Raw genomic sequence first — 16,184 nt, forward strand, 5'->3', positions numbered from 1 at the left:
GGGGGAGGACGAGTGGGGGGAGGAGGAGTGGGGGGGAGGAGGAGTGGGGGGGGGAGGAGGAGTGGGGGAGGGGGGATGCTAACTGGACATTTATTAGGGAAGTTCTGGCCCGCCTTATCCTGCTCCCCAGACCAGGGACGCCGATGCCAAAATGCAGCCACTTGATTCAGATGAAGAAAATCAGCACAGACCCATGGATTGCAGCTGTTGCTTGATACTAGAGGGGAGGCAATGGCCCAGTGGTACTATCGCTAGAATATTCATCCACAAACTCAGCTAATGTTCTGGGGACCCGTGTTCGAATCCCGCTGCGGCAGATGATGGAATTTGAATTCAATAAAAAATTGTCGGAAAACCCATTTGGTTCACTAATGCCCTTTAGGGAAGGAAATCTGCTGTTCTTACCTGGTCTGGACTACGTGACTCCAGAGCCACAGCAGTGTGGTTGACTCTCAACTGCCCTCGAGCAACAAGGGGTGGACACTAAACACTGGCAGCCAGCGGCGCCCATGTCCCTCAAATGAATAAAAACATCAACAGATTGAGTCCATCATCACCTCTACATGTGCCACAGTTGACCTTATTCACTCCGCACTGTCAGGTCACGTGAGCTGCATTGTAGCCCACAGAAGCCATTCTGTTTGGACACAGTTTTACAGGTCAAAGGTTAACATCAATCAACAGGTTCTGATCTGACCATTCGCTGGTAAATATTAGTTCCTACTTTTAATAAGATGTACCCACCTCTGAAATTAATAAATTCAAACAATAAAGAAAAATAAAGATTAAAAAATATGAATTATCCAAGGGACAAAATTAAATAAAGACAGAGAAAGGAAGGAACAAAAGTATTCTTTAATTTTACATCAAACTAATTGCCTATTTTGGTAGCTCAGTTAAAAATCCAAGAATAAATCTACTGTTTCAGTGTCTTTATTCTTGTAATATTAGTGACTATCTCACCAAAATGCAATCTGCAAACAAATAGTACCAGTCAGTCCACAGGAGAATGAGGTCCGAGGGAACAAAAACAGGAAATGCTGGAAAATCTCAGCAGGTTTGACAGTTTATGTGGAGAGAGAATAGAGCCAACATTTCAAATTTGGATGACTCTTTGTCAGACCCTTTGTCAGCTCTGATGAAGCATCATCCAGACTTGAAACATTAACTCTGTTCTCTATCCAAGGAGACAGTCACACATGCCGAGATTTTCCAGCTTTTATGATTGACCTAAATGGAGTTGGTGTATTTTGTGACCATTTTCGTGCCTTCGGAGACGGCGTGTTTGACCAGTTCCCCTGGCAGCACGAGGCGGATGGCTCTCTGGATCTCTCGGGCCGAGATGGTGTGGCGCTTGTTGCAGTGAATGAGGTGCGAGGGATGGCAGGCTTGATGAAGGAGTTCATGACACCCATGGCCTTGGATGAGGTCCTGCTGGAGGGGTGGACCTGGGTCAGCACCAACTGCATGTAAGTGGAATTGGCTTGCTGTTGTGATTTCCTCTGCTTCTTGGGTAGCTCCCTGGTGATTTAGTTGGTGACTGTTTGGGCGCCTTGAGAAGATGCCCTGCCCTTAACCACAGCCGCCACCTCAGGCATTTTGCTTGACTTCGACCAACCCGAGCCCAGAAATGGTCACTTTGGTACTCCCTAATTTATTTTTCACAGAATTGATACAGCAAACAGGTAAGCCAATGAGTCTGTGCCCGCTCTCTTTCAACTTGTCCCACTCCTTCCCAGAGCAGTGAAGGTGGTTGTGTGATACGGAGACCGAAACACGTATGCTAGGGACCATGAATTGGGTTATGTTTCAGAAACAGGCTCTCACAGCTGAATGGCGAATTCAATAGACCCACACTCCCCTTCCTGAAATGCGGCTGACAGAGAAGATAGCAAGAAGTTTAACAACACCAGGTTAAAGTCCAACAGGTTTATTTGGTAGCAAAAGCCACACAAGCTTTCGGAGCTCTTAGCCCCTGCAGCCCTATACACATAAGAATGCCTGAAGGGTTAACACTTTAGGGATGAGAACTAGAAGGCCACAGCTGCTTGGAGAAGCAATTTATCTCTGGAGAGAGCAACCCAGAATATATCTTCAATTGAGATGCCAGTTCCAGCCAGTTAGGTCTCATTGTTTTGTTTCCATGACTCCCCCACTTGTCATTAAAGAAGTAGCGAGCCCTTTCCCTGTCACAATCCTTTGAACAAGTGAGCTCCCTGAGGTAAGTGCTCAGCACTCAGCACAGAGTCTTTCTATTAACATTACCTATTTAAATTGGAGGCTACTTTGCTCTTTCTCTAGGTTCACAATAGGAAGTCCCTCAGAACTCATCTTTCAGGTTTCTAGGTGTTCAGATCGCCTGTCCTGGTCCCTCCACGTTGATGCTACAGTTAAGAAAGCGCACCAACGCCTCTACTTTCTCAGGAAGCAAAGGAAATTCAGCATGTCCATTACGACTCCCAACAATTTTTACAGATGCAGCATAGAAAGCATCCCTTCTGGATGTATCACAGTTTAGTATGGCTCCTGCTCTGACCAAGACCGCAATAAAATACAAAGGGTCGTGTACACAGCCTAGTCCATCACGCAAACCAGAATCCCTTCCACTGACTCTGTCTACACTTCCCGCTGCCTCGGAAAAGCAGCCAGCATAATCAAGGATCCCACCCCAGACATACTCTCATCCACCTTCATCCATCAGGAAAAAGATACAGAAGTGTGAGATCACGTACCAACCTACTCAAGAACAGCTTCTTCCCTGCTGCCATCAGACTTCTGATTGGAACTATCACATACTAAGCTGATCTTTCTCTACACCCTAGCCATGACTCTAACATTACATTCTGCACCCTCTCCTTTCTTTCTCCCCTATGTACTCAATAATGGCGCAAGAAACAATAATTTTCACTGTATCCCAATATATGTGACAATAATAATAAGTCAATTCAATTCAACTCAATTCAGTTGAATTCTGTGAAACCAACACTCACAACACTGTTTAACTTGTGCTTGAATGAGCAGACAAGTCTTCGGTTTTCATATCTTGTCCGATAGCAGCTACCCCTGACACTGCAGCACTCCCTCTGGCTGTGGGCCAGTCTACATGTCCTCATGTCCTGAAATGACACTCCAACCCATAGCTTTCTACCTAAGAGAATTCAGTTGAGCCAAGGCGAAACTTGACTAAAGCAAGTAGTTAACTATCCTTGGGAAGATCAGAGGATTAGAACATAGAACATAGAAAGCCACAGCATAAACAGGCCCTTCGGCCCACAGGTTGCGCCGATTAGGAACAACAAAAGTTAAAGAATCCAGAGAGGTCAGTTTAGAAATGCAGCTCATAGTGTTACTGAGCTACATAAGGCTTCAGTGTCTATGCTGAGCTAGTATAACGGAGAGACAGATTAATTGGCTTCATTACCCCAGGGATACAGAGAAGCGAGAAAGACAGAGGGCAGGGTTTTTCGGCCATCCTCACCCCAAGGTTGGAAAATCCTGCCCGAGTTCAACAAACCTTTACATGGTCCATGTCCTGCCCACTACAATTCCCGTCACAGGCAGGAGGAAAACATTCCGCCCAGAGTTCCTGATTGTCAGTCAATGATCCTCACTAGAAGGCACATAGGTGGAAGTCAGGCAATGATGAGATTAGGCTAGACTGAGCCTAAGCAAACACTCACTGTCCAGGTTCACATGGTGACACAGTGGTTAGCATGGCTGCCTCACAGCACCAGGGACCCGGGTTCAATTTCCAGCTTGGATCACTGTTGGTGCGGAGTCTGCATGTTCTCCCCGTGTCTGCATGGGTTTCCTCCAGGTGTTCTGGTTTCCTCCCACAGTCCGAAAGACGTACTGGTTAGGTGCATTGGCCATGCTAAATTCTCCCTCAGTGTAGCCAAACAGGCGCTGGAGTATGGCGACGAGGGGATTTTCACAGTAACTTAATTGCAGTGTTAAGGTAAGCCTACATGTAACAATAATAAGTAAACTTAAACTTAGGTTCCCGAATGAAAAACAATCACTTCAGCAAAGCTTTAAACGTTACTGACATCATATCCCAGCATGCCTCAAGAGGCTGAGGAGAGCAGGAACAAATTGGGAGAGGGGCAGGAAGTGGTCTGGTTTTACTGTAACCTGGTCAGTCAGTGCTTTTCTCCAGTTTCTTTTCCTTATATCTCCTCACTGATATGAAGACAATGTGCCACATGGAAATGGAACTGCCTCAGCCAGCAAGCACTAACAGTGCATACAGGCATTGGGTGATCACACTGAATCAGGTCAAGCACTTTATCATCATTCACATCTCCTCCGGGATAAACACTCATCGGTTCTTGAAAGAAGATGAAGAGCTTCTCATTTCACCTTAATTTGGTGGGCTACGTGGAGAGACACACATATCAGGCTGTAGATTATCTGAGCAGTCTCCACCGAGGTCCCTCTGAACTCAAAAAGGTTAAAGAGCAACAGGATCAGTTGCTGAGTGACAGGCCACCCATCATACGTAGAGTGTGAGGATGAGGTGAGTGCGTGCCCGCAAAACTAGATGGTGAAAACCTACCTGCAAACGCCTTTGAGATGTGATCTTTTTTCCACTCCCAGGGCTGGTCGTATTCGTCCGCTGGCCGTTCATCATCTTGAGGAAGTCGGCTCTCCCGCATCTTCTGACCAACTGCATTCTCAGCGTCCGACTCTGCATCATTTTCCTGAGGCTCATAGGGAGTGTCGTAGAGCTGGAGACCCTTCCCGCGTTTCTTTTCTCCTTTCCTCTGGAACTCTGTGGAGGGATTTCAGAACAAGGAAACAGTTACTCCCCAGTCTGGAGCTGTTAGACACATTGGCCTTGCACATTGGGCTTATGGTTAAATGCAAGTCACTGTGCCATGTTTGGTTTGATAAACAGCCCAATACAACATTAAAGACATTGGCCAGAATTCTCTGGCCATTCATGCCGGCGGGATTTTCCGATCCCGCCAGCAGCGCACTCCCCCTTCCGTGCGTTTTCCACCGGCTTGGGGGAATGGGAATGGGAATTCCCATTGACAGCGGCGGGACCAGAGAATCCTACCGCTAGCAAACAACGTGCCACCTCCCGCCAGCGGGTGGCAGGGTGGCACAGTGGTTAGCACTGCTGCCTCACAGCACCAGGGAACCAGGTTCAATTCCTGGCTTGGGTCCCTGTCTGTGTGGAGTTTGCACATTCTCCCCGTGTCTGTGTGGGATTCCTCCGGGTGCTCCTGTTTCCTCCCACCAAAGGTATGCAGATTAGGTTGATTGGACATGCTAAATTGCCCCTTTGTTTCATGGGATGCATAGGTTAGAGGGATTAGTGGGGTTGCGGGGATAGGGCCTGGGTGGGGTTGTAGTCGGTGCAGACACGATGGGCTGAATGGCCTCCTTCTGCACTGTAGAGGTTCTATGATTCTATGAAACATGTGGCTGGGAGGCTGAAGAATCTCGCCCACTACCTAACTGCATGTTGTTGTTTTGGTAGGACTTAATATTGGTCCCATTACATTGCTTTTGGGGCAGCGCAGTCTAACATTCTGCAAGGCACTCCTTGGGTGATGCTCTCAATGCAACATCTCAATTGAGCTCAGTGCTACCACTAGTTGTACATCCAACAGTCATAGAGCCATAGAGGTTTACAGCATGGAAACAGGCCCTTCGGCCCAACTTGTCCATGCCGCCCTTTTTTTTTAAACCCCTAAGCTAGTCCCAATTGCCCGCATTTGGCCCATATCCCTCTATACCCATCTTACCCATGTAACTGTCTAAACGCTTTTTAAGCAGTTACAGGGTAAGATGGATATATCATTCAGCCCACTCAAAAAGGCTCTCCCAGAAACAACCCACGTTTGGAGGTACAGACTCTATAATTGAACAGACGGGGTTTTTCCACAGCTTAAATGAACATTGTGTGATCTAGCCCTTGGGCAATACACACACAGACATAATTCCAAGCAGAGGTCAGCTAACAGTAACCAGGTCATGGAACGGGGGCCGTAGTGGGGGTGTTGACCTCACCTTCCCTATAGCCTGGGGCAGCAAACTTATATTTGCGCTTCTGCAGCAGCTGAGATCGATTAAGTTGGCTGAGGCTAAACACTGCAAACCTTGCACTTTCCCTGGGGGTGTCTATACCATGGTTACGGGATTTCCTGACCATTTTTCCACAGAAGGAATTTGGGGAAGATGCAACATTAAAATGAATTTTTAAAGCGTATTCACATATGTTTTTAGAATGAGAAAGCACCCAGATGAACGGTGGTTAAAATGCTCGCGGGCTAGCCTGTCTCACAATCAGTAAATACCTCACACTGATTCTGTTGGGCGGCCCTCTCATCCGGGCTGTTTTCATAGAATCATAGAATCCCCACAGTGCAGAAGGAGGCCATTCAGCCCATTGAGTCTGCACTGACTACAATCCCACCCAGGCCCTATTCCCGTAACCCCACATATTTGCACTGCTAATCCCCCTGACACCTGGGTCAATTTAGCATGGCCAATCTACCTAACCTGCACATCTTTGGGCTGTGGGAGGAAACCGGAGCACCGGAGGATAACCCACACGGACACAGGGAGAACATGCAAACTCTGCACAGAGAGTGACCCAAGCCAGGAATCGAACCCGGGTCCCTGGCGCTGTGAGGCAGCAGTGTGCTACCGTGCTGCCCTGGGGAGTTTTTTTGACAGGAGGCCTTCCTCTCAGATTGTAAGAAAATAAAAACCCAGGTGCTGACAGTCAGGCTTTTACAGATAAAAACCACACAAGGATGAGCTTAGAACTTAAAACTCAAAATTAGTTAGAATGCTGCATGATGGTTAGATGTTATTCCATTCATGTCGAGCAAGATCTACTAAGACAGGGAAACACGATGGCCGGGATCTTCTGGCCTCGTTTGCGACTGGGATTCTCCAGTGCCGCTGAAAGTTGAATGGAGCTTTGGCTGGAGTGCTACATTTTCCATTCTCATTCGCCACGGATGAGACTGGAGAATCCCGCCCAATGGCTGGGATTTTGCGCCCATGGGTGTAAATGGTGACAAAATCTCGCGAGTGAGAAACCTGCTGGTGAGATCTTGCAATGTAATCGCCCCCACCCTTGACGTAACGCAGTTCACACCCAGGAAGGTCGGGAACCTTATTTAAATACATTTCAATACTATTAGCAGGCATCCCTATATATCGTTCCCCTTACATTGGGATTTCCCCTCAAGGTTTGCAACAGGTTTGGAGCAACTTGAACTAAGCAAAGAGATCCTGTTGGGGCAGGGTGGAGGGGGATCACACAGATAAGTACAGCCCCCCCAGGGAGAAAGACACCACCCCCCAGCACGAGGCACCCAACCTCTTGAAGGCGGATCGACATTGCCAGCGAGGCAGCTTCACCCAGTCCGTGAAACATTTTTCTCCCAGTGCTGGAAAATATGACGGGAAAAGCCAGCAGTGCAGCCACACTGCCTTTCCCGCCTCAGCTAGTTTGAAATAAGACAGAAAATTCCGCCCAATGTTTTAATTCATTTGTATTCTTATGTGGAAACAAATTTTACTGATTGAACTTAATGGGTCCAATTGTACCTTTTCATGTTCACTGTTAAATTGATATATTTATTTACTTTAAATAGATAAATTAACAATTCTTATCAAACCTCATCTCATCAGGTGTCTCTCTGGCTCACCTTTGAAAAGATTGGGAGAAATATGCATGTGGATATGTAAAGGATACCAATACCTAGTTCAGTGACAAGTTAGGGGTACATTGTTACATCCCCAGGTTGTACCATTCTGTCAAAAAACCTGATAAAACAAATGACTGTGGATGTTGGAATCTGAAACGAAAATGGAAAATGCTGGAAAATCTCAGCAGGTCTGACAGCCTCTGTGGAGAGAGAATAGAGCTAATGTTTCAACGTTGGCTCTATTCGCTCTCCACTGGTGCCGTCAGACCTGCTGAGAATATCCAGCATTTTCTGTCTTTGTATACTATTGTATATATAGTATACTTCTGTATAATACGCTACAATCGTTAGATTAGGTGTCATCTGGATAACCCTCACAATGTATGACGGGATTGACTGCGCTAAAGAGGGTATATGAGGCTAAATTCTGAACTTGTAACAGGCTAAAAAGCACAAATATTCCACTTTTATGGCAATCAGGGGCGACGCGGTGGCATGGTGGTTAGCACTGCTGCCTCACGGCGCCAGGGACCCGGGTTCGATTCTGGCTTCAGGTCGCTGTCTGTGTGGAGTTTGCATGTTCTCCCCGTGCCTGCGTGGGTTTCCTTCGGGTGCTCCGATTTCCTCCCACAGTCCAAAGATGTGCAGGTTAGGTTGATGGGCCATGGTAAGTTGCCCCATAATGTCAGGGGGACTAGCAGGGTAAATACGCGGGGTTAGGGGGATAGGGTCTGGGTGGGATTATTGTCGATGCAGATTGATGGGCTGAATGGCCTCCTTCTGCACTGTAGGCATTCTGTGATTCTTCAATGATGCAAGGAGGAAGATTGACTCATTATATAATGTTTGAATTCAAATGTCCTGGTTTCTCATAGACTCTGTCCTGTACACTCTTCCTCTTCCTTGCAACCTCACTGTGTTTATGTTGAGAATCGTTGAACTGTCTCTTACATTCAACTCATTCCTCCCCCCAGGGCCTCGGAAGGTTGGAACTCCTTGCTTTCCTCTGACTTGGCTTCTTCCCAGAATCTATCCAAACCTGATCAATATTTACTCATTGACTCATCTTCTCCCCTACTTTGTCCTGCACTGTGAGCTTCAGCCTGTCACTGAGATTTAGCACTCGGAGAGGATGAGTCACAGCTGGAGGAGCATTTGAAAGAAAGCAGATGGATATGGAGCAGTGAACGTTGTTCCATTTAATCTGGTCTAAAAATAAACAAAGCAACAAGACCATCACGTGATGCAAGAAAATGCACTGTTTGTTAATTGTATATCAATTGTGTTTAGTTATAGGTGGAGGGCATCAATGGAGGTTTCATTCGAGCAGATATAAAGTGATGCATTCCATGCCCGATGGGCACCGAGGGGACTGGGGTACTCGACTGACCCCTTTTGTCACATTTTGATTTGATCTTTTAAATTGACCTTTTGATTTGCTTTTGTTTGATGCAGTATCCCTTTTGTCCCTCAGTTTTGTTAGGTATTGGGGCGAGCCCCTTTAAGAGGGAGGGTCAGGTGACCTGGTGTGAGGGTTGACCTGTCCAGGGATTCGCCCCGATAGGCAGTCAAGGGCTGGAGTGCAAGAAGCACAATTCACCAATAAACCCCGATTTGCTCCTGTAATCTGCCGCTCTGTGCGTTGTTTGGAGCGACCCTCCCTCCACCCCCCATCCTCCCCTTCCCCACATTGTTGGTAGTCTCAGACTTAACAAATATTTTGATTGTTTATTGCCAGCAGTAAGTTTTAATCAGAGTCAGAAGATTATTAGTTAGTAAAGTACATTTATTAGTCACAAGTAGGCTTACATTAACACTGCAATGTAGTTACTGTGAAAATCCCCCAGTCGGCTGTCGGGTACACTGAGGGAGAATTTATATGGCCAACGCACTTAACCACCACGTCTTTCGGACTGTGAGAGGAAACTGGAGCACCCGGAGGAAACCCACACGGAAACAGGGAGAACGTGCAGGCTCCACACAGACAGTGACTGAAGCCAGGAATCGAACCCAGGTCCCTGGCGCTGTGAGACAGCAACGCTAACCACTGTGCCATCATGCTGCCCCAATAGAGAATTGACAGGGCTGCTCCTGTCTCAAGAGTTCCCAAACCTGTGCAATGTGGGGTCTCCAGGATGCTTCCCATGACCTGGATAAATACTTGGGTGGGAAGCGTCATCACAATTTTAACTTTTGAAAAGCATTTGGACCGTTACATGGATAAGATGGGTATAGAGGGATATGGGCCAAATGTGGGCAATTGGGACTAGGTTAGTGGTTGAAACTGGGTGGCATGGATAAATTGGGCCAAAGGGCCTGTTTCCATGCTGTAAACCTCTATGACTCTATGACTTGCAGTTGTTTGAGCTCTGGGTTGTGGAACTTGAGCAGCAGCTGGTGTGGAGCATCACGAGGTTGAGAGACATGTGGATAGCATGTTTATAAATGTGGTCACCCTGCAGCTTAAACAGATGTTGGGAGGGGTTGAGGGGGGTCATAACTAGACAGACAAAAAGGAGCAGGCAGCTAGGGCATGAGTCCCTGACTGCATTCCACTCTCCAACCAGTATTTAGTTCTGAATATGGATGAGATTGAAGGTTCAACTGGGGAGGGCAGCCAGAGCCAAGTCCATGGCACCATGGGTGGCTCAGCTGTACAGAGGAGCAGAAGGAAGACTTGAAGAGTTCACGGAATTAAAGGGGCAATGACAAAGTGGATATGGAATTAGCTGAGTGACAGCAAACAGAGAGTAGTGGTTAGTGGATGCTTTTCATGCTGGAGAAAGGTTTATCATGGGAGTTTCCCAGGGTGTGGTGTTGGGACTCTTGCTTTTCCTGATGTATATCAATGACCTGTACCTTGGTGTACAGGACACAATATCGAAGTTTGTGGATGATATGAAACTTGGAAGCATTGTGAACCATTTGGAGGACAGTGTAGAACATCAGAAGGACATGGACAAGTTGGTGGAATGGGCAGACTAGTGGCAGATGAAGTTCAATGCAGAGAAATGTGAAGTGATCTATTTTAGCAGGAAGAACATGGAGAGGCAATATCAAATAAAGGGTATAACTCTAAAAGAGGCACAGGAGCAGAGCGACCTGATCGTATATGTACAAACATCAATGAAGGTGTGTGGTGACCCACTGTAACTATGTATTATATGCCTGGACACACCCCTGCTGTGCCTGACCCGAGGCTCCTCCCTTTCCACCTGATCGAGGTATAAAGGTAACGGTTCCTCCCCTCTGCCTCAGTCTGGACCAGGCTAGCTACAAGGGTGAGTTCCAGTTCTTTGTGATTAAAAGCCTGTTTTATTTCACACTCGCTATAGTCCTCGTGAATTGATGGTGCATCAAGGTGGTAAGGTAGGTGGAGAGGGAAGTTAATAGAGTATACAGTATCCTGGGCTTTATTAATAGGGGCATGGGTACAAGAGCAAGGAGATTGTGTTGAATTTGTATTAGTCACTAGTCAGCCTCAGCTAGAATATTACATCCAGTTCTAGACCCTTTAGGAAGGATGCAGAGGCATTAGGGAGGATACAGAAAATACAGGAATGAGGAACTTCAGTCACGAAGATAGGTCAGAGGAGATGGGACTAGTTTCCCTTGAGAAAAGATGGCAGAGAGGAGATTTGATCAAGGTGTTCAAAATCATGTGGGGCCTGTACAGAGTAGATAGGGAGGAACTGTCCCCATTGGTGAAAGGATCGAGAACCAGAGCACCCAGGTTAAAATAATCAATAAAAGAAGCAAAAGAGATATGAGGAGAAACTTTTTCACACAGTGAATGGTTAGGGGCTGGAATGCGCTGCCTGAGAGTGTGGTGGAGGCAGGTTCAATCGAGGCAGTCAAAGAGCTGTTATCTGAAAAGGAGGGTTACAGGGCCAAGGCGGGGAATGGCACTCGGTGAGTTGCTCATTTGGAGAGTCGGTGCAGGAATGATGGGCGAAATCTCGTTCTGCGCCGTAATAATTCTATGATTTGCTGTTGCTTCTCAAAGATTATCGCTGTACACCATGAAAGTAGGAGGAAAAAATAGAAGAAGAACTGGCTAAATGGCTAAGCACTTAAAGTAGCAAAGGGGTTAAGTACAAGTTCAGCTGCAATGTCCTGACTGAACTGCCATCGCTCTCTCGTCAGTCTATCCACATCATTCACAATTCTCATCATTGTCATATTATTTCCATGCTGCAGGCCTGTTGCCAATATTCCCCGAGGTTCCTGGTCGCCATGGAGATGAGAGGTTTACCAATCAGCATCTTTTGCCACCTCAAGGTGAAGGGCAGCCATTGTGGGCTACAGCTTGATGTGGTTTTATTCACTCCCTACCCTCTCCTTACTTAGCGTGTGCCTGACATTGGGGGCATGCCAAAGAAAACACAATGAAAAATTCGAGGAAAAAAATGGTTTCTTTTCAGTCTTTTATTTGTTTCGAATTGAATTTCTCTCATTTATGGTGTAGTTCCCTCATTAGAGGCAGAGTTCTAACATATACAATGCACCGCACGGGCCTCCAGACCATGCCAGACAATGTGTGTTCAGGCCTTTTACTAAATAATGCCCGCACCCAGAAATATAGATGGGAATTGTACTGCCCCGCCTGCCACAGAAATCGGAGCGGGGGGCGAGGGGCAGAACATGGAAACGTCCGTTGACCTCAGGCGGGATTTTATGGCTTCGAGATGAGCGAGTCCGTAAAATCCCGCCCATAAAGTCTCACGAGGGAATCAGTGCATTTATATTGTTAGCGCCTTCTACATTGACAAAAGATCTTACGACCGTACACAAAGCAAGTTGCTTTGCTTGTCCTTTTAGGGATATGCAGCAGCCCACAGACAGCAGCAAAACAACTGACTGTTTAGTCTGATTTTTGATTGAGGGAAGATTGGGCATCAGGATAATGAATGGTGCTCGCAGTCCTTTAATGTCCACTTGGATCACGTATCCCACATAACACTGATAACATCTTGAAAGTAACTCATTAGGCTGTAATGCGTTTGCAGAGGTCCCAAGATCGTGAAAGGTTGCTATGCAAATGCAAAGCTTTTTTTTATATAGGGCCTTGGTTTTGAAGTTTATTTATTACTGTCACAAGTAGGCTTACATTAACACTGCAATGAAGTTACCATGAAAATCCCCTAGTTGCCACACTCTGGCACCTGTTCGGGTACACTGAGGGAGAATTTAACATGGCCAATGCACATCTTTCGGACTGTGGGAGGAAAACGGAGCACCCAGAGGAAACCCACGCAGACACGGGGAGAACGTGCAGACTCCGCACAGACAGTGACCCAAGCTGGGAATCGAACCCGGGTCCCTGGCTCTGTGAGGCAGCAGTGCTAACCACTGTGCCACTGTATATCTCACTTACAGGACACAGCATCTCTAACAATCTCTCCAATAAGTGCTGTACTTCCACACCCGTTTCTCAGTTGGCTACTCTCTTGCCTCTTGAGTCAAATGTTTGTTGGGTTCAGGTCCCACTCCAGAGACTTGAACATAAGTACCTCGGCTGATGTTCCAGTGCAGTGCTAAAGATATGCTCCATTGTCGGGGATAATGGCCGGAATTATCTGGCTATTCATGCCTCATCGCTGCTGCCTTTGAGGAGGGAGAATTTGGCGCTCAGCCCAAATCTCCGTTCACTCTAGCAGGAGCAGAAAATCCTGTCGGAGTGAATGGCTGGACAATTCCAGCCACTGTCTTTCTGCTGATGAGGCATTAAGCTGAGGCCACATCGTCTCCATGAGCTGGATTGAAAAAACCGGCACTATACCAATATTTTGCTATGTTAACCCCAGTGTCCTGCCAGCACAGTGGTTAGCATTGCTGTTTCACAGCCCCAGGGACCCGGGTTCAATTCTGGCCTCGGGTCACTGTCTGTGTGGAGTCTGTATGTTCTCCCGGTGTTTGAGTGGGTTTCCTCCGGATGCTCCGGTTTCCTTCCACACTCCAAAGATGTGCAGGTTAGGTTGATTGGCTGTGGCAAATTTCCCCTTAGTGTTAGGGGAATTAGTAGGGTAAATATGTGGGGTTATGGGGATAAGGCCTGGATGGGACTGTTGTCTGTGCAGGCTCGATGGGCTGAATGGCCTCCTTCTGCACTATAGGGATTGTATGTATCCCTCAATCAACATCACAAAAGTAGATTAGCTGGTCATTACTGTGGAAGATTACTGTGCAAACAATGATGGGTGGCACAGTGGTTAGAACTGCTGCCTCACAGCGCCAGGGACCCAGGTTCAACTCTGGCCTCGGGTCACTGTCCGTGTGGAGTTTGCACATTCTCCCTGTGTCTGCGTGGGTTTCCTCCGGGTGCTCTGGTTTCCTCCCACAGTCCAAAGATGTGCGGGTTAGGTTGATTGGCCATGCTGAATTGATCCTTAGTGTCAGGGGGATTAGTGGGGTAAATGTGTGGAGTTACGGGGACAGGGCCTGAGTGGGATTGTGGTTGGTGCAGACTCAATGGGTTGAATGGCCTTCTTCTGTACTGTAGGGATTCTATGTCTGCCACGTTTCCCACATTACAACAATGACTACATTTCAGAAAATACATCCTGAAGTTCTGACATTCAAATCTTTCTTCATCGAGGATCAACCCAGATTGTGCAATAAAATCTCTGGAGCCCACTACCTTCCGATGCAGATGCTAGAATGAGGGAACACAATTTAAAAATTGGGGCCTCCCGTTCAAGGCTGCGATTTTAGGATAATTTCTCTCAGAAGGTCGCGAGTCTTTGGAACCGCTCTTCCCCAGTGAGCAGTGGCGGCAGGGTCATGAAATATTTTTAAGGCAAATGTTAATATGTTTTTGCCAAACAAGGGGAGGGGCCAAAGGTGACTGGGGTTAGACAGGAATTGAGGCCACAATCAGATCAGCCATGATCTTATTGAACAGCATTGAATCAGATTCGATGGGCCATATGGCCCACTCCTGATTTGCATGTTTGTATGCGGATGTCATTAAGCAAGTCAAGCTGACAGAGTGGCCCAGGTTTTTCACTTGAATGCTGTCAGCTCCTTAGATAATCCAGAGAGTTCAAACTAGCTCACTTATAGCTCATCCTTCAACTTTGCTGCTCCCAGGATTTCTTGCCAGGTCTGATAGAAACACAGAAACATAGAAGTTAGGAGCAGGAGGAGGCCATTTGTCCCTTTGAGCCTGTTCTGCCATTCATCACGGTCATGGCTGATCGTCCAACCTTATCCTGCTTTCTCGCCATAACCTTTGATCCCATTCGCCCCTAGTGCTATATCTAGCCACCTCTTGAATACATTTAATGTTTTGGCACCAACTACTTCCTGTGATAATGAATTCCACAGACTCACCACACTTTGGGTGAAGAAATGTCCTAAATGGTCTACCCCGAATCCTCAAACTTTAACACCTGGTTCTGGACTCCCCCACCATTGGGAATATCCTCCCTGCATCTACCCTGTCTAGGCCTGTTAGAATTTTGTAAGTCTCTATGAGATCCCCCCTCATTCGTCTGAACTCCAGCGAAAACAATCCTCGCCTGGTCAATCTCTAGTTATCCCACAGTAATGACCAGATAGCCTATTCCTGATGAGGAATGAACAATTCTTCTGTCCAGTCGGTGTATTGCAACCTAATAAAAATGTGGAGAATAAAGGGCACAATCTCACCAGCCATTCATGCTACGTTCCTGCTGCAGCGAGGTCGGATAATTTGGCTCCCAGGCAAATCTCTGTTCACTACACCGGGATGGGAAAATCCCACCGGCATGAACCGAGAAAACATTTCGGCCACATACTTGCTGTTTTGAGTGCCATAGCTTTTCAGGATGCAAGGGATGCCTCTTTCCCCATTGCGTATAGCGGTGTTACGGACAGCGCCAGGGGAATTTAAAATCGACATGGTTCAAAATCCCATGTCACCGATTACTCAGCTCAGGTGAACCTATGTTGGTAGCACAGAGGTTGTCAGTAACTTTACAATCAAAACGGCTTCCTTCCGACCTCACACCATCATTGTGTCAACAATTGCGAGATTAGAAATTTCGATGGGTTTAAGGGTGCAACGCTGTGACAAGTGGAAAGTCCGTCATTACGCTCAGTTGCACCAATGTGGGAAATGTAGGCGTGTGTTCAGCACACAGCAGTTGTTACTACTTCCATGTGGTTCTAAACGAGCAAGCCAGAGGTCATGAATCCTATAACGGCAAGTTGTAAAACAGAATTCTATAAACTGACCATTTGAGGACTTCCACCAGAAGACAGAAACAATCATGAGAGCCGACAGATTGTTGTAGACATTCAACTGGTTCACTATTGTCCTTCCTGCCACCATTACCTGGTCAGTGCCACATCCGTCCCACACAATGTAAGAGCAAAAATAGAAAAATATAATATTGAGAATACCAGAAAACTGTCAGACATTGGAGCAGGGGGAGGCAATGGTCTAGTGGTATTATCGCTAGACTATTAATCCAAAAACTCAGCTAATGTTCTGGGGACCAGGGTTCCGAATCCCACCAC

At 46.8% G+C, this 16,184-nt stretch overlaps 1 protein-coding gene across 1 annotated transcript in view; it reads right to left on the minus strand.

Annotated features, from left to right (window-relative positions):
• LOC144479461 (SH2 domain-containing adapter protein F-like) overlaps positions 1 to 16,184 on the minus strand; it is a 309,295-nt gene that overhangs the window by 148,167 nt on the left and 144,944 nt on the right. Inside the window, 1 exon segment of the mRNA XM_078198151.1 lies at positions 4,559 to 4,774. Coding sequence (XP_078054277.1) covers positions 4,559 to 4,774 — 216 coding nt within the window.

The sequence above is a fragment of the Mustelus asterias genome, chromosome 26, assembly GCF_964213995.1.
Source record: "Mustelus asterias chromosome 26, sMusAst1.hap1.1, whole genome shotgun sequence".
Lineage (NCBI taxonomy): Eukaryota > Metazoa > Chordata > Chondrichthyes > Carcharhiniformes > Triakidae > Mustelus > Mustelus asterias.